The 21,760-nt window shown below is 38.6% G+C and overlaps 1 protein-coding gene across 1 annotated transcript; it reads left to right on the top strand.

Annotated features, from left to right (window-relative positions):
• The first annotated feature begins 4,803 nt into the window (after nucleotides 1-4,803).
• LOC122087523 (multiple myeloma tumor-associated protein 2 homolog) lies at nucleotides 4,804-20,066 on the top strand. Its single transcript, XM_042656679.1, has 4 exons — nucleotides 4,804-5,043; nucleotides 6,429-6,518; nucleotides 8,512-8,779; nucleotides 19,631-20,066. The coding sequence occupies exons 1-4, from the start codon at nucleotides 5,001-5,003 to the stop codon at nucleotides 19,902-19,904; spliced, it is 675 nt and encodes a 224-aa protein (XP_042512613.1). The 5' UTR covers nucleotides 4,804-5,000; the 3' UTR covers nucleotides 19,905-20,066.
• Nucleotides 20,067-21,760: the final 1,694 nt, after the last annotated feature.

Raw genomic sequence — 21,760 nt, 5'->3', positions numbered from 1 at the left:
TCGAAATTAACGCACAAAGAGGAATGAAGGGATCGATGAAGGGGAATTACCTGTATGTAGACGTTCTCAGCTGCTCTTTCTTCCTCGCTCAAGACCCTACCCTTGTCATCACTGAAGTAACGGGGAATTCTACGACCTCCTTCCATAATACGATTCACAGAAACACGATTAACGACAGACCTCGTCGCCATTGCTGGGTTTTTAAGCTAAGACGAAAGGATAAAGACGCTGTCAGTATATATATACGTAAGAGGGTGGGCCCCCCAAAACTTTTTTTGGATTTTTTCAATTATAAAAAGGCGTCCCCAGGAAGAAGGTTCGAGTAGCGCGCAAAGTATCCAGCAGGGCCGGTTCTAGAAGACAGTGAAATCGATCTTTATCCATATGTCCCGAGTCTCCGGACTCCGGACTCCGGACTCCGGACTCCGGACTCAGGACTCAGATTAGAGAGTGGGAATAAAAATCTTTGTATGGGGATTTGTCCGTCATATCGGTACCAAATTTCACGGTGAGAAGTTCCCACGCTGTCAGTGTATTGTCTTCCTCTCACATGGTTTTGCGATTTTATCTTTAAAAAATATCCTCTTTAACACCAACGACTTTTCGACAATTTATCCAAAGGTTAGGAGAGCATAATGCATGTCCAAGCCCTGCCAACCCTTGGATGGTCATTAAAAAGGAATTGGAGGGTTGATGAGGGTAAAATTATCACTCCCTTAGGTCATCCTTGGTCGAGCCGACCATTTAGGTTATCCCTAGGAAACTCAACTCCTTGGGTCATCCTTGGCTGAGCCGACCCCTTGGTTCATCCTTAGCCGAGCCGACCACTTGGATCACCTCCTTAAGGAGTCTAATCCGATCCCAGTGATTGCGGAGATGATCCCAATGATTACTCATTGCCAACTCAGCATATCTTATCGCTAGCTCAACAAATCTTATCCCTATGATATAGCCTAATAAATAAGTAATACTTACCTAATGGGATTCTTCCAAGAATTATCATAATAAGAGTGAACTCCTTGCTAAAATATGACTCTCCTCAACCGCCTCTCTTCATTCACTGCCTATAAATATCAAGGTAAGCCCCAAAAAAAGTGGGGGATCATTTCATAAAAAACTAAGGGTGTCAATTGGACAATTCAGTTTGGTTTTGGTTAGGTTGAATCGGTTTCGGTCTATGAATGAGGTAGACCAAAACCAATCCATTAAGGAACTTCAATTTCCAGTTGGTCTCGATTTCGATCCGGTTTGGTTTCGATTTATCTCAATTTTTCAATATCAGGTTAATACCAATTTAGATCGGTTTATTATTGGGCTTAAACCATAATAAAATCTTACATACATAATTTATAGTGACAAGATTTGATGAATAAAGACAGTTTGAGTTAATGATTATGATTAAATCAATGGATCCCTAATCATTCATTTAATAACCCAATTAGTTTTGTATAATGAACAAGGAAATCAATTGAAGCATTATTACAATTTACAAATCAACTTTTCTATTCATAATCTAATATTCAATGATTTGTAACAATTCCCCTTACAATAAAAATTGTTCTCACTAATATTGTGAAAAATAGATAGTCAATTCACCAATTTATAATGTCATAACCATTTTTTTTTATCGGTTTTATTCTTTTGATTTCGGTTTGGTTATTGGTCGGTTTGATTTTGATTAGTTTTCAGCCGGTCCCAATATATCTCAATCCAATAAGGATTGGTTTGGTTCGATTCGGGTTTTATCGATCTATTTCGATCAATTTTATCGGTTCATGCTAGGTTTTGACACCCCTATAAAAAACTCTATTAAGTAATTGTCGTTGAAAAATCTAACTTAGGCATCCGACAGTTCCCCGTCAGGTCAGCCCGACTCTCCTTTGTCTATTATTTTGTGCAGGTATAACGTGGAGTACCAAGTCTTGTAAGAAATATCACCCGATCAATTTTTACAGTATCAGAGGGTCAAGTTGGAGATAAATCAGATTTTCTTACCCTTCCCGTGTATTATTTGTTATTGGAGACCCTACCAATATATTCATGTGGACATGTGTGTATGATATCTTTTTTGTTTTGGAAAAAACTAAACATGAAAAACAAGCGTGACCCCTATGCCTAATTGCCTATACATAGTAGGGGTAAAATGATCATCCCACCACTCACGAGATGTGGAGATCTTTTCATTGTTAATGCATCTCACTTTTTTATACGCATATTTTTTCATCAATTGTTGATGCAATTAATAGTGTGAGAGATTCTCCTCACACCCATTGAGGGAACATTTTCCAAATATATAGAGAAATGCTCTCTATCTTAAATATTAGTTAACCTATACTAATGCTCCCATGTGTCTATTTCTCTTCCTTCTTCCATTAAATGATTTCTTTAACCCTAAAATGATTTATGTCCGATGGCATTCCTTAGAAGTTTCCTACTTGGCCTAGGCTATACTTCCGCACATGAATCATTTCTCCTATAAATTATTATCGAAATTTAATTTCACATGGATCTTTTCTTTTTCCTTTGGTGTGTTAGATTATCATTCTTAACCTTAATAACAGCCTTGGTTGCTATTGATCAGACCATAGAGAAATCGTTACAAACGATGATAACATTTAATACAATTATAACATGGGCAATGTCAAACAAAATATGAAATTGTTCAAGAGACACTGCACCCTCGATGGTTCCCTTGTATAAGCCGTAAATGTCATCGTTTCCTACCAACACTCATACTTTCCTTACTCCATTTGCCATTGTTTGGTGTAGACCCTTTAAGATATTTTTGACTTTACTACCAAGCCCCTGAAAAGCCATGGCCTTACAAAAAGATAGTAAAACTTTGATTTGTATAGAAACGCGGAAGCATATCCGCAATGACCCCCGCAATCTACAATGCAGTTGTGAAGAAAAATAAATAAATAAATGTAAAAAAAAAATATATATACCATACGAAGCATATTTTCATTATATTTGTCAATGAGGAATTAGAAACTGATTCCCTTTTCAATGAGATTGAGAATGGATAGAACTTCATATGTAGTCTTGGTAGGACACATGGCAATCATTGTCATCTATATGCTGACGATTTGGATTCCCGTTTGAGATTTGTGCTAGTGTTGTTTGGATAAAGTTTTCCACCACCATAGGTGAATGAAGCATACTCATCTAATGTTACTATTACTCATCTATAGTTAATGAAGTAAATAGTAGTTCCCAACCACTCTTCCCAAGGCAATCACATATATCGATAAAAATTTTTCTCTTTCATCATAGGTAAAGGGAAATTACCTCCGAAAATGATCATTCTTTCCATGCTGTGGCTGTGGAGGGAATTTCTATGTCCACTCCCATTGGTACCACCATTGCATTGTAGGGATTATTTGTATTTCATCAAGTGTAATCACGATCAAAGAGTCCAATCATATGATCGCATTACCCGTGAAAAAAATATATGCTCCATATAGACTCAGGGTGAAGAAAAACTTAGTTTTTATTAAGAAAATTAATAAAAATCAATGAGGCAATAACCCTTTACCCCATCTTTCGCAATGCAATGGTACCAATTAAATTATATGTGAAAATTCCCTTTATCCCTTATTTATAAAATAGGAAGAGGGTTCTCTAAATTGTGAGTTTGGAGAAAATATGCTTGCCACACTAGTGGGTATCTTGAATTTCAGATTTTTTTTGTTGGTAAAGCTGAATTTTAGAATGAGTGAACTATTTTGTAAGAGGGGATTTCACATTGGCGATCGACTCGTCGGTTTGGGCTATTTATGAACCATTGTGCTTCACAGATAGTTTATCAGGGGAGGCCTTAGCGGTGCGCACTGGCTTAGTTTGAGCAGTTGAACAAAACATCCCATTAATTATTATTGAATCCGATAACAATGGCCTAATCAATTATATCAACTCTACTGATCAAGTTTTACCGACTAGAGTTCTAGGCATCATTAGCGATATTTGATTATTGACGACCATAATTTATCAATGTTCTTTTCGTCACATTTCTAGGGAGGCAAATTATGTTGCCGGTACCCTAACATGAAAGGGAGTGTCTCTAACATATAAGACAAACTGGCCAATTTTCACTCCGTGACTACTTGATTTATGTAATCAAGAAGCCATTGGCTCCTCATGCACCCTTATTCAATAAATTTTCCCCTTACAAAAAGAAAAGAAAAGATGTGACAGTCTTTTTCCCGTTAAAATTTACATTCTATTTCTTGCACCGGCCATTTAGTGTATGGATAAGTCGGATCGGCGATTGTCCGATTCTTCAGGTCAGGAACGGCGATCACTAATCCCGATCTTTTATGAGTCAATATTGGCGATTATTAGATAAAGACACCAGAATTGTTCGAATATTCTTCAAATATGCCGCTACCAAGCCAATTTGGATCCGATTCGAATCAGAATCGTCATTAACCGCTTTTATCACCGATTATGCGTTTTATGAACCTATCGGCATCGGCACCATTGGATGTGGAGGGTACCAATGCATTGTACGCTTTTATCACCGATTGTGCGTTTCAGCGATCAGCAATCAGCAATCAGCAATCAGCAATCAGCAATCAGCAATCAGCGATCCAGATTTTTTAACGAGTCAAAACCGCCGATTTTTGGATAAAAAACACTAGAACCGTATTATTAATCGAATATGCCGAGATTGATTCAAGCCAATTCGGATCCGGCACTGACCGCTTCCGTTACCGATTAGGCGTTTTAAAACCACGTCGGAGATTAAACGTAACGATTAAGTGTTAACTCTCCATACTCTTCTGCCAAAAAAAAAAAAAAAAAAAAAAAATAAAAAACTCGCCATGGTCGAATTAGACCCTGATGTATTTTCTTACTCTTATCCCCGAGACCTCGACTAAAAAGATGAGTTAGAGCGAAAGCGCGCGAGGAGAAAGGGAGGCGAAGCGCAGATTCATTGAATTATTGGGATTCCGAAGCTGAAAGAGGAAGAGATCGATAGTAGTTAGCAAGCAACGATGTATCACCCATCGAGAGGGGGAGTTCGCGGTGGTCGAGATCGTAAGTTCTAGCTATTTCTCTGCATTTCGCTGTTCGCTTCTTTTTTTCCCTCTTAATGCGTTCTAGGGTTCCGTTATATAATCGCCGTCAAATCAGAAACATAGTTCTAATTGGCTTACGAGTTTCTATACGAGAAATTATTCAAAATTCATGGAATTAATGAAGCCCTAATTTGTATATTTGATTGCCGTGGGTTCTCGTTCTAATCCCTTATCTGCTGATGCTAGTGAAGCTTAATGGTTATGCTTCGCCCCTTCTCCTTCCATCTATTATTTAAATTATCTCCAAATGAAATGGAATGGTGGTATGCAATTTGGATTTGATATGTAAGGCTGAAATTGTACACAGTGACTCCTGGTTTCGGGAAATAGATAGAAGAACTTTATCAACACGAAACCCTAGCGGCTTGGGAGGTCAAGACTTCAGTTGTGTATATAGATACAACCTGATAATTGGGTATCCGGTTAGATGATCCACTGAATGAGGAAAACTGGGAAGTATTTTTCATTCACTTTGGTCAGTCATTGATCTGGGCAAATCAGTTCCTCCTCGGGTGAGACTTTTTTCTGATGAATGAATATCATCTTTGGATAAACTGCTGACATTTGACAATTTAAATAGCCAACAGATTCATCAAGCAATCAAGTGTAGCATTTATGTCACATGGATGAAGAGTCATCTATGCAGTTGTTATTCATCGAGTGGAAGTTGGCTTGAGATATGGAACTCTTCATGGGGAGGGGATGATTAGTGAAAGTGGATTAGGTATTTATAGAATTATGAAAGTAATTTTAAATATCATAGAATATGAATTCTTATATATCCCCAGGTCCCTGAATCCTATTCTTGGGCTTTGCAATGTCCAAGTTGTATATTGTCAAATCTTGGCACTGACTCCCTTATCTGTGTAACGTATCAGAGATTCAGAGGAAATATTCAAGGCATGAGCTAATACATTGGCTTGTTACTGATAGACTTGGTTATCATTCTCAATTAGTTATTGGTTATTTCAACCCATACATTTGAGAGGAGTATCACTTCCATTTCTGGAGACTGATGAAGTTTTTGATGCATACATGTTTTCCATGCATATAGTTTGTGCTTTGAATATTCTGATAGTTACCCAAAGAAAGGTAGTCACTGGCATTGCTATTATAGAAAGGATGTGATTTTAGTTACTTTTGAGGATTGTACTTGATTCTCTCACATGCAATTTTCATATTTACATGGTTGTTGAGCATATAGCATGTAAATGTTAAAAATTCATATCTCTATTCATTCTGCTACACCTTGGCTAATTACATTTAACAACTCTCTCTTTTTTCTTTTTTTTTTTAAATGCAAGTTGGATACCTGTCTTTAACTCAATCTTATCCTGTTGGCAGAATTTAAGTGGGACGATGTCAAGGTTGATAAACATCGAGAGAACTATCTTGGACATAGTATCAAAGCCCCTGTTGGAAGATGGCAGAAAGGTATTAATTTATTGCTATTCCATTGCAATTTGCTGATTTCCTTCATATTTTATTTAATTTGGTCAGACCTGCTTTAACAGATATATGATTCCTGTTCAGTCAAGTCAATTGTATGTTTTGGCACCTAGACCCCCCCCAATTATCTATATCATCCTTTGTCGCATAACCTTGGTTAGCTGTCATTCTATGTTTACACTATGTGGCTGGCCTTCTTCTTTTTCTTTCTTTCTTTCTTTTTTTTTTAAATGTTTGATAAATGGTTTAGCGAGGATATTTTTTTTCGACAACAATGTTGTCAGATATTGTTGTTTTTTCGTAAGTTTGTGCTGTTAGGTAACTATGATGGGGACATCAAGCACACTCTGAAACGCATGTAAATTTTTGTAAGATATACTGATGCAGTTTAGGATGTCTAATCAGGTCAATTGGGCTTTAAAGTACTTTATTTTATCCCATGGTTGGGTTAAATGAGCCTTGGGATTGGTATTATTGAGTTATCATTTTTATTATTGTAATGGGCCTCTTTTATGAGCCCAAAGGTTAGGATTTAAAAGGGTGCATGGGAATAAGTATTGGATAAGAATATGTGGGGTCGATTTTTATATTATTATAGGTTTAGGGAGTCTTTTATTAATTTTGAAAGTCTTTAGTCTTATTATTTGTGGAAGTCCACATTAGATAGAAGTCTAGTTCCTTGTTTTCTTTGAAGAGCTGAACCCCTCCTCCCAGCCCAAAAAAAAAAAACCCGATTGAATTGGACTGAATGGGTTAGTTTGGAAATCACCTTGTGTGGCTGAGCTATTTTGTCCCCCTCCTCAGATTATTCTTTCTTTCTTTCTCCTCTCACCAAAGTACGAAACAGATATTTTCTGTCCCATATGATCTTTTCTCATACGCCTTTCTTCAGTGTTATCTTCTTTCCTGTGTTCTAGCTTGCACATGGCAGTTCATTCTTGATTCTCTCTCAAGGTCAGAATCTGTCCGTCGAATCCTGTGGCCCTGTTGTTAGTATGTTGATAAATTTCAGTTTATGAATCCGATTGCTAATCTGATCTCTGATATTCATTTCTGAACTTGTTTAATATCAATCTAGTAAATATTTCAGACTCATTGACATGTTCTACCGATTTCTAGTTTACTACCTGAGATATACTTCTTGATTTCTGGAACTGAATTCTGGTGCTAGATTCTGTTTTTAGATTCGTTTTTGAGTATCCTACCACCAGTTGAACTTTTTCATATCTTTGAATCCAAACCTTAGATTGTGTTCAATTTTGATATTCTGTTCTCCAGTTGGTGTATAACCTTCAACCAGAATTTGAACAACATCTGAAGTTCTGATTTTGTTATATAGATTTTCATTTGATCTGGTTTTAAAACCTTCACTGAGATTCTGGTTTTCATGCTGGAATTCTAAACCTTATTCTTGGGTGTTTTAGAACCCTATTATATACCATTGCAAAAGAGTACTTTATTTCTTAAAATACATGGAAATCATTTGGACATAGAAATGTCAATTGGACTAGTGGAATGGTGTAATTGTGGTACCAATTTCCACTCATTGGTCTGTTTTCATACTTATGGAGGTGCTACACCCATGATTATTTGTTGATCAATAATGAGTTAATGACTAATTGAGCTCATTTATGCTTGGCAATTTCTACCCCTAATTCAGGCTTTGTTTCCACCATTTGGTGTATGTATATATGGGGATACATGTTTGTACTTTAGTGGGGATGGGAGGGGGTTAAGTTTCTAATTGAGACATGCCCTTGAATGTTGGATATGTGCTAAATCCTTGGTGAAAAGCTTTCTCGTGATCGATATTATATTTAAGCTATAAAATGATAATACAGTTATCCAAAAAGGAAGGCCTTTATGTCTTACTAGCTAGTTATCACCTATTTGGATGTACGGGTGACATTATTTATTACTATTAAATTTAGCGATTTTCCTGTGGGAGTGTTTCTTAGCTGTTTATTATTGTTATTAGGCAAGGACCTTCACTGGTACACCAGGGATAAGAAGTCCTTGAGTTCAGAAATGGAGTTGGCTAAAGAGGAGATAAGAAAGATAAAAGAAGAGGAAGAGCAGGCAATGCGGGAGGCTCTTGGTTTAGCTCCTAAGCGTAGCACTCGACCTCAGGGTAATCGACTAGATAAGCATGAATTTTCAGAGCTTATAAAGAGAGGATCTACTGCAGAAGACTTGGGTGCTGGTCATGCTGAAGCAGCAAGGGTTCAAGGCCTCGGTTATTCAAGGTATGATTGTAAACTTGGAATGATAGTGTACTAATATTTCATTGATAACAATATTGATAAGTTTTCATGACCATTATATATTTCAATCTGAACTATGCTGAAATCAATGGGCTTTTGACTCTTTCCAATAATTGGATCCATATGCACCATATTGGCATGCCATTACTTTTCCATCTTGTTTTCTCGTCTTTCTGTAAGCATGATTGTTTTTAATGGTTGGCCTAAGCCCATGATCTGTATTCAGCAACCATTTGTTGAGCTTGAATTCTTTTAACAGAAAAATGCTAAAGATGAAGGAAATCTACAGTTTGTTGAAAGACTAAATTCTTAGTTTGTTGAGAAATTGTTCTTACTTTGACAGCTAACTTTATCTGAAACTATATAGAAGCATAAAGTGTTACAATCCTTGTTCTATTTCCTTGAAAATAAATTGTGTGTCGAACACACAGAAATAGAAATTTCATAAAGAAAATGACGCTTTTTTTAACCATGTATGTTTTGACATGCTGTCTCCAGCTTTGGGGTGTGAGCTGACTTTACATTCCATAAAGGTCTCACACTCAATTGGATTTTGGAAAACCAATGTGGTCTTGTATTAATTATTGTACTCAAGAAGTGGGTGACCACAGATCAATGGTTATGGTTATTTTATCTGGCAAGATATAACAAAGCATACAAAGAAGAAACTGAGAGAATGAAGACAATAAAAGCTATTTTTATGGTCCTTAACTTTTTCATTTTAACTTTGGCACCTGTAGAGAGGAAGAAACTTTATTTTTTTCTTTGGGTGGTGAGGTGGGAGATGAAGTCAAGGAATTAGGAAACAGTCACTTGCCCCTTTACGTTTATGTGAGGAGACCATGGCCTACTAAATCATCTAAGCAATAAATTACAAGATTTACGTGGTTCGACATGGTTGCCTATATCCACGGGGCAATATCGCAGAGCTCACTTTACTAATACGGGGAAAAGTTACAAACCCACACATCTCACACCCACAACACTGTTCATGGGACCCACTCAACAAGGGAACTCACTCACAGTACAACTCACACAATTCCCCCAAAGAGAACATATACAGAGAAGTTATACACTGGTATTTCCCTACAAGTGATCTAACACCCAAACACAAGAACATCTCAAGAGAAAGTCTCAAGCTCCAGTTCTTTGTTCACTTCTGAGTCGCTTGAGCTCCTCTACGCCTTCCTATTTATAGGCAAAGGGAAGAAGCCATTCACCACGTTTTATGTGACGTGGTCGATGTCGTAGCTGCCTCGGCCTCCTCATTTTCTTCATGTTAAATTAGGGCTGCGCCGACCATGGCCGGCGCCCCTCTTCTTCATTCATGCATTTAAATATTCCACACTTAATTCTATGAAAACAACATTGAAGTGAGTAAAGGAAAAACGTGAGGTAAGTTTGTTTTTCCTTATTTAATTCAATTTGCATTAAATGCACTACAATGCATGGTGGGTGAGTTGTTTTTGTATTTTGTCATGGTGTTGCCGACACCAACTTTCTTTCACATTCTCCCACTTGAAGACTAATTTTGAAAAGGGTAATTTACAGCGCCACCCCCTAGAGAATGCCATAATTATAAGACCACCCCTTCTGTTTCACCAAATTAGACTCAGACCCCTTACTGTCAGTGACTGTTAAGGAATGCTATGAAATGATGTTTTTGCCCTTATGAGTAAAACACTAATAAGTTACCCATTTTCATTATCCCAAAAATACCCCTATTTAGCATTTTACCATTTCATTTTCCTTATCACTTTCTCTCCTCTCCATACCTGCGACCAAGGGTTCAGACGAGTTCCGTCGCCAGCGAATACTTCTTTTGTCTCCGGCGAGAAGTGTGCTTCCCATCGCTGCCATCTTAGGTCGCCGACAAGAAGCAGAAGAATTTGCCGAGCCAACCTTCTTTCATGGGCTCATCATCTTGCTGACGGTGGGAAGCGGGGTTAACTTTCTGGTTGTTGATTCTTATATATTCATCGAAGTTATTTCCAACTTCCATCACTCGATAAAGTAATGGTTCCTTTTTCCCTTTTTTATATTATATTATATTTTTTAGTTCTTGCATTTTTGGGCACACTGATGTTCTTCAAGTCTCATTTGGTTTTTGGTTATTTCAAATCTCTTTTCTTCCTGTGTTCCCTTTTGTAGGAATTCTCTTGAATTTCATGCCTGAAATGGGGTATTACCCAGTCTTATAGGGCAGGAAGAAGCTTGGTTTTCGATTATTTCAAATCTCCTTTTTTTTTTATAGGAATTCTCTTGATGTTTTCATGCCTAAAATGGGGTGTTTCCCAAAGGGCAGGAAGAAGTCTGAGAATTCGATCTACATTAAACATGTGAATCCTCAGGAGAATACACCCACTACGCTCCTTGAACCTCAAACCCATAGTCGAGCGCTTCAGTCTGCTCTGCCAAGCTTCAAGACAAGACCCACAACTGTCCAACCTGCAAACGGAGTCACCAATAGTAGAGCCCGTGCATTATCTGCTCCTTCAAGCCTAAACGTGGAAGAGGGAGATGCACTCTTACTTTTTGAATATGATAAACAAGAAGAATTGAAGAATAGAGGTGGATTGCCAAAGGAACAACGGGCCCTAAGGCCATAACCTCTGCCTCTTCCTTCGCCTTGAAGTACTAGGTCTGGTTTGTTGAAGACTATGGGGAGCTTCAAATCATGGAACATTAGTGGTCCTCTTGCTGCCTCTGGTCCTTTATCTCTACCTTCTTTGGTACTCCTTAACTTCTCATATGAAGAGGTTGCATCTGCTTACCAATATTCCCTCCTCTGTTTTGATTAAGAGTTTGGCAGAGTAAGAAATTGAATTTAGCGTGAACAGGATGAGGAGTTTCCAAATGAATTCCGTCGCCGTGTGAAAGAAAATAACTTATTACAAGGGTATTTTAGGTATTTTATATTTAATAATGACATTTTGGTAGTTAAAATAAAATATAATTGCTGACATCAGCATATATGGTATATTCCTTAACAGTGACTGACGATAGGGGTTCTGAGTCTAATTTGGTGAAACAGAGGGGGTGGTCTTATAATTGTGGCATTCTCCAGGGGGTGGCGCTGTAAATTAACTTTTTGAAAATATTCTTCACAACTCCGAATTGCCCAAACATCACCTTCGATCAGGTAACCACAAGCCTAAGAGAAGTTTTGCACCAAATGAACTTTTCCTTCACAACAGGCGTCGTCAAATATCAGCAAAATCTGCATCCATAAAACCAACCAACTGTAAATTTTGGCTATTGTAGCAGATAGCCATGTTTGAAGCTGTCTTTGAAACAAAGTCCTTGCACAGAAGCGGAGAAGACAGATTTCTCGAGTACCATATGCATCAGCGGTAGGAAGCCTAATGCTTGCCATGGTGTGCACCAAATATGGTTTAAAGTACCTCCGATACTGATACGATACCTTCCAATACGTATCTTAAATTTAGCCAACCGATACGATACACATCGATATGATACATGAAATTTTTAAGATCCTTTCGTATCGATATATATCCTATGATATATACCGATATGCATCGATATACCATCGATATGTATTGATGTTTTATGGAAAATATAAAATCGAGGTGAAATATACGTTTTGGTATGTATCGATATGTATCGGTGAGTATTGGTATGTATCGATTGGTTCGTATCGGTGAGTATCAGTATGTACCGACACAGTGCGCTACGGTCATATAATGGCCAAGATGGGTATTTTTTCAGAAAACACGATTCTTTGAGGGGTTTTTGTTTCAAAGTTGCTGCCAGCCATATTTCTCTCTAATTAAAGTGGAAATCAATGTTGGAAACAAGGATTTTACATTTATGGGACAACTACAAATCTTGAATTCTTAGTGTGATACCCTCAATTTAGTGTTTATGCATAATACATGTTATCAATAACTTTTTTTAATAAATTTTTTATGCAAAAGTGTTTAAAAAGGTATTTCATATCTATTTATGTGCGTATTTTTAGCGTATCTTAGCGTATCTCCGATAGGATACGATACCCTTCGATACGTATCTTAATTTTGGCCTACCGATATGGCGACCGATATCGATACTTTAATCCACTCACTTCAGACCAGACATTGCACAAGTACTGGGAGCAATCAGTAAATACATGGCAAAGCCGGGTCGAAATCATTGGACTGCTGTGAAGTCGAACCTTCTTTACTTGAAGGGTACTTCAAACATGACTATCTGCTACAGTAGTCAAAATTTACAGTTGATTGGTTTTGTGGATGCAGATTTTGCAGGAGACCATGATCGGCGGAGATCTACCACTGGATTCTGTTTCTCTTTAGCCAGTGGTGCAATTAGCTAGATGTCCCGATTTCAATCTGTGGTGGCATTATCTATCACGGAGGCTGATTACATCACAGCTACGGATGCATGTAAAGAAGGTATCAGGTTGAAGAGGTTGCTTGATGAACTTAGAATCAAGTAGAAGGGAATTCATTCAAGATACGACTTTCTTGGGCTTGTGGTTATCTGATCGAAGGTGACGTTTGGGCAATTCGGAGCTGTGATTCAAAATTAGTCTTTAAGTGGGAGAATGTAAAAGAAAGTTGGTGTCGGCAACACCATGACAAACTACAAAAACAACTTACTCACCATGCACTGTAGTGCATTTAATGCAAATTGAATTAAATAAGGAAAAACAAATAACTTACCTCATGCTTTTCTTTGCTCACTTCAATGTTATTTTCATAGCATTAAATGTGGAACATTTAAATGCATGAATGAAGAAGAGAGGGGGCACCGGTGTAGACATCGAATTTTGTCACCCCTCGGCAATGATAACAATAAGAAGAATTACACACTGGATGTTATATGCTTGGAGAAATTTTGAACTTAGGCTAAAAAATGACCATTTTGCCCCTATACACTTTTAATGGAAAATATTTTCAAAATTGGATTTCGACGTTGTGGATTAATGTTGTTTGTTCCCTTAAGCTGGACACTACACTTTGGTGCAAGAACGATGCGAATCGGCTCCCAATTCCCCCTTTTACTACATGATTCGGGTCCCTACTTTACGCGTATTTTCGTCACGGTTCCCAGTCAAGATTGCATTTGTGTCTTATATCATTGGATAGTGCTAGGCACGAGCTTTCCAATGACATATTACACGTTGAATTCTGACTAACGGTTTGAAATATATGACCCTTAAAAGTTGACTCCAAAGTTCGGTCTGTGATTCCATTTCGAACAACTAGGGAGTGCCATGTGGCGCCCAACATCCCTTACCCAAAAGCAACTCTATTTTTCACAAATACCTCTCTTTTTTAGTCTCACATTGGAAACCAAAGAGAGAGAGGTTTCCCCCATTCCCTTGGCTATAAATATAGCTATTCACCTTTTTCAAAGGAGGAGGAGAAAATTTGGGAGAAGGAATATGGCCCCATAAAGGTTTTTGCTAATTCCCTCTCTCTAAATAAAGAATCCCTCCAAGTATAAAAATTTTAATGTGTAGTCCTTCCTTGAGCTGGGAGATCTAGTCCGGTTTGGTTCGATTCGATTTGGGGCTCGAAGCACATGGGTTATCTCCCCTTGTTTCTTGATTAAAACCGGGTTCAATGTATTTTTCTTCTCCCAATGGCAATTTTAACTAATTTAATAGATTGTGTTCTAATTTATTAATAATTGGTTCATTTAGATTAATTAGGTTTAATTAGTTTCAGTTTGGTTTAATATGGTTTATTAGATATGAATTGGTTTAATCTGATTCAATTAGATGTATTTAGGTTTAATTGGTTCATTTAGATTAATTAGGTTCAACTGGTTTCTATTTGGTTTAATATGGTTTAATAGACTCATCTTAATTTAATCCGGTTTAATTAGGTCGGTTTGGTTTTAGTTGGTTTATTTAGGTGTATTTTGATTCCATTCAATTAATTAGGTCTATTTAGTTCAATTAAATATGATTTGGTTCAATTAAATATGATTTCAGTTTAAATGGTTTAATTATATTCATTTTAGTTTAATCTAGTTCAATTAGATGCAATTAGGTTCATTTAGACTTAATTATTTTTTTCCATTTTGGTTTGTTTTAATTTAAGTTGATTTTGGATTTATGTTTGGCTTTATGATTCTGTTTAATTGTTAATCTTCTTTTAATCTGGACCCTTAGATTAGGATCTCAGCCCTAACCTAATCCCCATCTCTATCCCTCTTCTTCTCCAAACAACCTGGCCACCCCTTTCCTCCTTTCTTCCATGGCCGAATCCTCTCCACTCCCTTTGGCAATATTAGGCTCTGGTACAAAAATGTTTTCTAATCAGACCTTGGAGGCTAGTAGGGTTAAGCATGTGAAGGGTACCTTGGTAATGGGCTATGGGTAGGCCATAATGGGCTTTCCAAAGGATATAGGCTTAGGCCCAAAAGGGTAACTAGCGGACATCTCAAAATTTTTCTCGGATAACTAGCGGCCAAAGATTGCCTCCCGTAATAGGCTTAATGATGTGAAATCTCCCTTTAAGCTCCTTGCTCATTGGAAGGGGATCAAATGTGTGGAGAGTTCAAGACCTTTTATTACCAAGGCTCTGGCACCAAAATGAATGACGAATGACGAATGATTGATGAACTCTTTTTTTCTTTCCTTTATTGTTGCTCTTTCTTTTTTCTTTTTTCTTTTTTTTTTCTTTTTCTTTGATTCCTTTTTTGTTGATTTGAAGAAAATGCGCGATGGATTGCCGCAAGATTCATCATCAAGAGATGGAAATGGGGAGGAGAATAAACAAAATGCTCAAAAGAAACTATTTTATTAAAAACTGAAACAATTACGCCATCTGGAAACTTGATTGGACTGACACAACATCAAAATTAAAAAGATAAAACTTCTCACATGAAACCGAAAGGGAAAAAGCTGGAAATACCTAACAACATGACTGACTACCTATAACACTGAAGGATTTGAACCCAGACACGACCAACCCCTCTTCGTCTTCTATAATCATCAGAACTTATGTGCCGAAGAGCTTACTAACATCCATAAATCCTCCTTGATGCCCCAAATGGGCCTACCAAACTGCTGAAGACTCTGCTCAATCAACCTTGCAATTAAAGAAGATCTCAAAACCTGGTAACTCCTTTCTTGATATTTCATCGAGCCACGGTTTCGGAAACCCAAAGTGTGAAAAGCCATGCACCTCCTTGATGAAGTGACCATTCGGGTTCTTGAAATAGGGTGCCATCTCATAAGTCTCAAATGCTTTTGCTTGATACTTCTGGGTTGACATGAACTCTCCTTCAACTGTCTTGATTTGTTTGTGCTTCATCTCTGATTTCACCACATGAACATACCCCTCACTTTGTATAGACAGACGCCCAATGAAGATGGTGGGGTCAAATTCTTTCAAATCCTCACTAAGAACATTGATTGATTGGTGATTTGGAAGAGGATTTGTGGTTACATTAGGTGGTTTAGGCCGGAGCTCAAACTTTTTAGCATCATAAAGGTCCTGTATAGCATGTCTCAAATTGAAACAATTATCTGTGGTATGTCCTTCTTGGCAATAATAGTGGCAGAATAGATCCGGATTATACCAACGTGGCTTTGGCTTTGGAATAGGCTTTGGTAGAATCGTGGAAATTAATCCGGCCTTCGCTAATGTGCTAAAAGACTGAACTCAGGGTGCACCCAAATTGGCAAACTGCCTCTTAGGTCGACTGAGAGGAGTTGTCCCTTGCTCCAGTGTGAACGGAGCTACCGTTGTGGACGATGTTGGTGCCGCAGAAGGGAGAGTAGACATTGTGGCATTGACCCCTGAGCTTTTCTGTTGTGGATGTCTTCTGTTACTACTGGCCTCAGTTGCAAACCAATCCATTTTGGGGAGTTCCTCTTGGAAGATGGCATCCTCGACTTGTTATGCCACGACTATCAAACCATCAAAGTTGAGGATGGGGAGAGCAAACAAAAACTTTCGGTATGGGTCTCGCAATCCTCTCACTATCATTCCCACTTGCTCTCTCTCATTTGGCCTATCCCACATCTGAGCCGCTTTGTCACGAAACCTTTTCAAATAGCTAGTGAACCCTTCACCTGCTGCTTGCTTTGTTGTTTCCAACTCTTTCCCGGTCAACTCTACCTCTGTATTATAGGAGTATTGGCAAGTAAACGCCTTCATCAAGTCGTCCCAAGTGCGGGTTGAGGAAGAAGCCAGGGCCATTAGCCAATGGTGAGCAGCACTAGTCAGTGAAAATTGGAAGGCCTGCCCCAGTGGCTCATCCGTGAAGCCTCGGCCTCCCCTCAACTGGCCAATAAAAGATCTCAAGTGAGTACGGGGATCAACCCTACCATCAAACTTTTTAGAGGTCCATTTAAATTTTTCTGGCAGCCTGACATGAGGAAAGAAACATAATCCTTATGTGTCAACAATTTGATCTTCAACTCCTTTAAGATTCCTGATCAAGTGTTTAAGGCGACTGACTTTGTCCTTCAACTCTTGGTTCTCAAGACTTTCAGACTTTCCTATAGCAGGGCTATTGTCAATCACAACATCATCCTCAACATCTTACACATTGGGGTGAGGAACAACCTTAAGACTCTGGAGACGACTCTGTTGGTCCTGAACTTCTACCGGTCGAGCAACACCTGCCTGAGCTTGCATCATCGCAGTTAAGTTTGTCAACGTCTCCTCAATCTTGGTGACACGGGCCTCCATGGGGTCCGGATTTGCTGGTGAAATGTTATCTTGACTCATGGTATCTGTAGCCTCTAGGGAAATAGGAAACACTTCTAATGAGGGTTCTGGTGAAAGCCTCACTAGTCTAATTGAATTAGGATCTCTAACCCACTTTCTGACGAGAAATGGTGCCTCAACTGGGTAGAAAATGATGAGAAGGTGAAACTTCGGATTACACTCCTGATTGGTACCGGAAAATGGACAAAAGAAAGGATGAGATGGTAACAAGTTCATTCTCTTACGTGAGCACAACTAGGGTCAAAGCATGCACAAATAAGGACAACTATACCAAACAAGGGTTAGGTCAATTGAGAGTGGCATCAACTTAGTGGTAAACTAAAAGGAAGTGCCCCTAAGTTGAAGAGACTCTCAATTGATAGATCAAACAATGTGGTTCGTGTAAGAACTTCCATGTAGGCGATTTACATCGAATCAATCACCGAAAACCGTGGTGGATGAATTTGAGTCCACCGTTAACATCGAGATAGCATTTGTGAAACCTTTACCAGGTTGAGACCTATACCACATCGGATTGGTGGTGTTAGGATATAGCCACGGTACCAATCATACGGTGTGGTTGTAAGAATCAACACCAGGTGTAGTTATAAACACTAGCATCTTTAATGTTAATGATAAATCCAATTCTTCCGTTGGTGAACGATAGATTGAGACGAGTAGAAATGACTACAAGGGGTTCTAACATGAACCGCAAATGGTATTACATTAGTTGTGTTGAACCTAGTCATTGGGTCTATGTCCAAGTACATGATGCATGTTGGATAGTTTTAGGACCGGAAAGGTTACCCTTGACAGAACCGATATACCTATCACCTGCATACACGGAATGAATCAGAGGCACGTGGTCCCTTTGATATACCAATAGGGGAATAGCTCGAGCAAATCGATCTTAGAGTGTTGACCAATAGCGTCTCTTTGGGCACACCTAAATGTGTGTGATCTCCCTCAAGCACGCAAGGTAACACCCTTGCCGATAAGTTTCGTATTCTAGGCGTAAATGGCACGGTGTCAAGGGGTGTGATGTAACTGGGGGCGGCCCAAACAAATGTGAGGGACCCTGACAGCTACACCACGGGGGAACATAAGGCTGAAGCATGCTGTGCTCAATGCAAGGAAGTGTATGCAAGTGATGAAAAGTGAAAAATAACATATCAATGTACAAAACAATAAGGTACAAACAAAGCTATACAAACAATGGTCAATCAAGAGTCTAACATCCCTAGTGGAGTCGCCACTGTAGGTACCATGGACCAAGGGGATACTATCTGATTAGGGTCGAACCCTAGTGTGTGTCCACACTACGCCATATCGCGATCCGCGAAGGTCCATGGTACCTAACCGGCCATGGTAGGCGCAACCCTCATTTAACATGAAGAAAAGGAGGAGGCCGAGGCGACTATGGCATCGACCACGGCACATAAAAACGTGGTGAATGGCTTCTTCCCTTTGCCTATAAATAGGAAGGGGTAGAGGAGCTCAAGCACACAACCCAGTGACTCAGAACTGAACAAAGAACTGGAGCTTGAGACTTTCTTTTGAGGTGTTCTTGTGTTTGGGTGTTAGATCACTTGTAGGGAAATACCGGTGTATAACTTCTCTGTATATGTTCTTTTTCGGGGATTTGTGAGAATTGTACTGTGAGTGAGTTCCCTTGTTGGGTGGGTCCGATGTATAGTGTTGTGGGTGTGAGGTGTGTGGGCTTGTAACTTTTCCCTGTATTAAAGCGAGCCTAGAATTTTGCTTTTCTGATCCTGTTGGAATGTTTATTCTGGGTTCATACATGCATTGAATGCCATCATTTGGTTTTGGTGTTCTTTCTGTTTTCTTTGGGTTTTTACTTTTTTGCCTCTTGGGTGGGGCATGGAGGAAGAACCCATATTTTAAACTCTCATTCCCCCACCACACCACCCCACACCCCCCACCCCCCCACCCCAAAAAAAAAAAAAAGCAGCAGAAGAAATAGAATGGCATTTGGCGAAACTTAGGGTCATAATGAGTAGCATTTGGTACATCGAGACACTTAGTATTTTGTTTCTGGCAATAAAAGAAGAATATTCTTTTAATGATGACTTGTTCGCTTATGTTGTCTGTTGATTTTTCATTTTGATCATTATTGTAGGGCACCTGGTAGCTGGGAAGAATCGACTTCTCTTCCCCTCGAGCCAAAGGATGTTTCACCCATGGGGGAGAATAAAGCTCTGCCCAGTCCACCCAATCCAACCACAAGAAGTACTAAAGAAGAAGAACCAGCTTCAGAGGATGAAAGGAGCCGGAAGAAGAGAAGGCGTGAAGAGAGGAAACATGAAAAGCGGGATAAGCATAGTTCACATGATTCAGATGACAAGAGGAAACACAGAAGGGAAAAGGAGAAGAGGAGGCGTGATTCTGACTAATCTGCTCTTGTTCATCTTCTGCTGTTTGTTAAAATGCCAAACTATTTACTGTATTATTTAGGGCCTTACTGTAAACTCCATATGTTGGCTTTTTAGTGTGGTGGTTTTGTTCTCTATATTTTTTCTTTTTGAAATGGATCAAGATGCCTACCATTTTGCTTATCGAGAAGCATCTTTATAATTGGCAGTCAGAAGTAGGTGTTAGACCTGGGGATTTGTGTGTTATGTGGAAACAAGACATTTACCGGAGAGAAGCTTTAGGTTCTGTTTGGATAGAAGTGAAGAGAAATGGAATAAAAGTTTTTTTGTCCAGGCAAACTGAACTGAGATTAAAATGTGGAATTGAAAGCTTTCAATATGGGCGATAGTTAGAACTTGGAACTTAGAAGTGAAGTGAGTTGGTTGATTAATTTTGCATCACTTCTAGCAAATGGGGTTTTGCTCATGGAGAAGAGGGAATCCTCCTCACCATTGGCATTGAGAAAGGTACTTTGATCTTATACATTAGAGGTTCAGAGGGTGGGAGTCAATAATGATACGAGAGTAGGTCACAACACCAGTGGTGAAGGGATCTTCCTTCTCTAGTGTTACCCAACCACTTTTATCGAAGGGGGCTCAGTTGATTTTTAATGGTTCTATTACCTATCAAAGTGCAGGCTGGTGACCCACCCGAAGATGGGGGTATCTGTTCCACATCAGGTAAATCTGTGCACCTTAGAAAGGGCATATGTGTAGAACTGGGTGTATTGATATTAAGGGCACACTTGGTATTGTATTCTATTCTGTTTGAGTGATTTTGTCCTTGAGACATTCGGTTTGGTTGTAAGAGGAATTTAGAGGAAAGGAAAGAGAAATTTTCATATTTTTAAAAAGAAATGTTGTAATAATTACCAATGTGATTATATAAATTATTTAATTTTCTTAAATATTAATTTTTACTTTGCATATCATAGTAAAAGGTTTTAGATACAAAGTAAAATAAAATTTTATAACCTAATATAGAATTATTTGAAGTGAATGTTATAGTCACATAGTTATAATACATAATTTTTTTTTTTAGTTCCTTTTTAACCATTAGATCCCTCTTTGATAAAATAACCTCTTAATCCTCTTAATTTATGAATTTCTGTTCTTGGCCTGATCATGAAAAAAAAACTTACTTTTAACAAATGGGCCCTAATCATACGGGTTGTGGATTTTTTTTTTTAAAGGAAATGAACGTTTCTAATTGTGTGGCCCTGTGCCTAGATACAAAGGAGGCGAAATGACACCCACCTCGATTGATGCCAGCACAAGCACAAGCATAAGCACGGCGGGAGAATAATCCATTTATTTTTTATTTTTTTAACAAAAGTTTTCCTTCACTAGTGGGAAAGAAATCACCTCACCACTAGTGATGTCACCATTTGATGAGATTACCCATCATCAACTCCCACTTCCTATTGTTTAAGGTCAAATTGACCATTCCCTCCCTCCCTCATATGATAATAATACGGATGCCAAAGCAAAGGAAACTTGGTCCGGATTCATTCCCACTTTGGGGCTAATCTTTTATGTAAGAGAAGCATCAAACGGCTGGTGGGGCAGCTCCAGTTGTCAAAATATGATGCTTTTCCGTTTTACCTAATTGGGCCGGCTGGTCCGACGCTATGCCTGCCGATTACCGACCATTTGGTTGGGGGTTGGCTTTTGTGCGTTCCGCGTGGACGAATCTGGAAAAGTAGACAGTGAAAGAGACGAAGGGCCAAAGTATCTTCTTTTTTTTCTTCCTCTTCTCCCTTTTCCTTTATTAATAATTGGGCAATTTTAAAGCTTTACGAGTCCATTTCAATGGAAAGAAGTAAAAAAAAATCTAA

This window comes from Macadamia integrifolia, chromosome 8, assembly GCF_013358625.1.
Source record: "Macadamia integrifolia cultivar HAES 741 chromosome 8, SCU_Mint_v3, whole genome shotgun sequence".
In the NCBI taxonomy this organism is placed as follows: domain Eukaryota; kingdom Viridiplantae; phylum Streptophyta; class Magnoliopsida; order Proteales; family Proteaceae; genus Macadamia; species Macadamia integrifolia.
The sequence above is the reverse complement of the archived record's forward strand: the minus strand, read 5'-3'. Positions and strand labels throughout refer to the sequence as shown.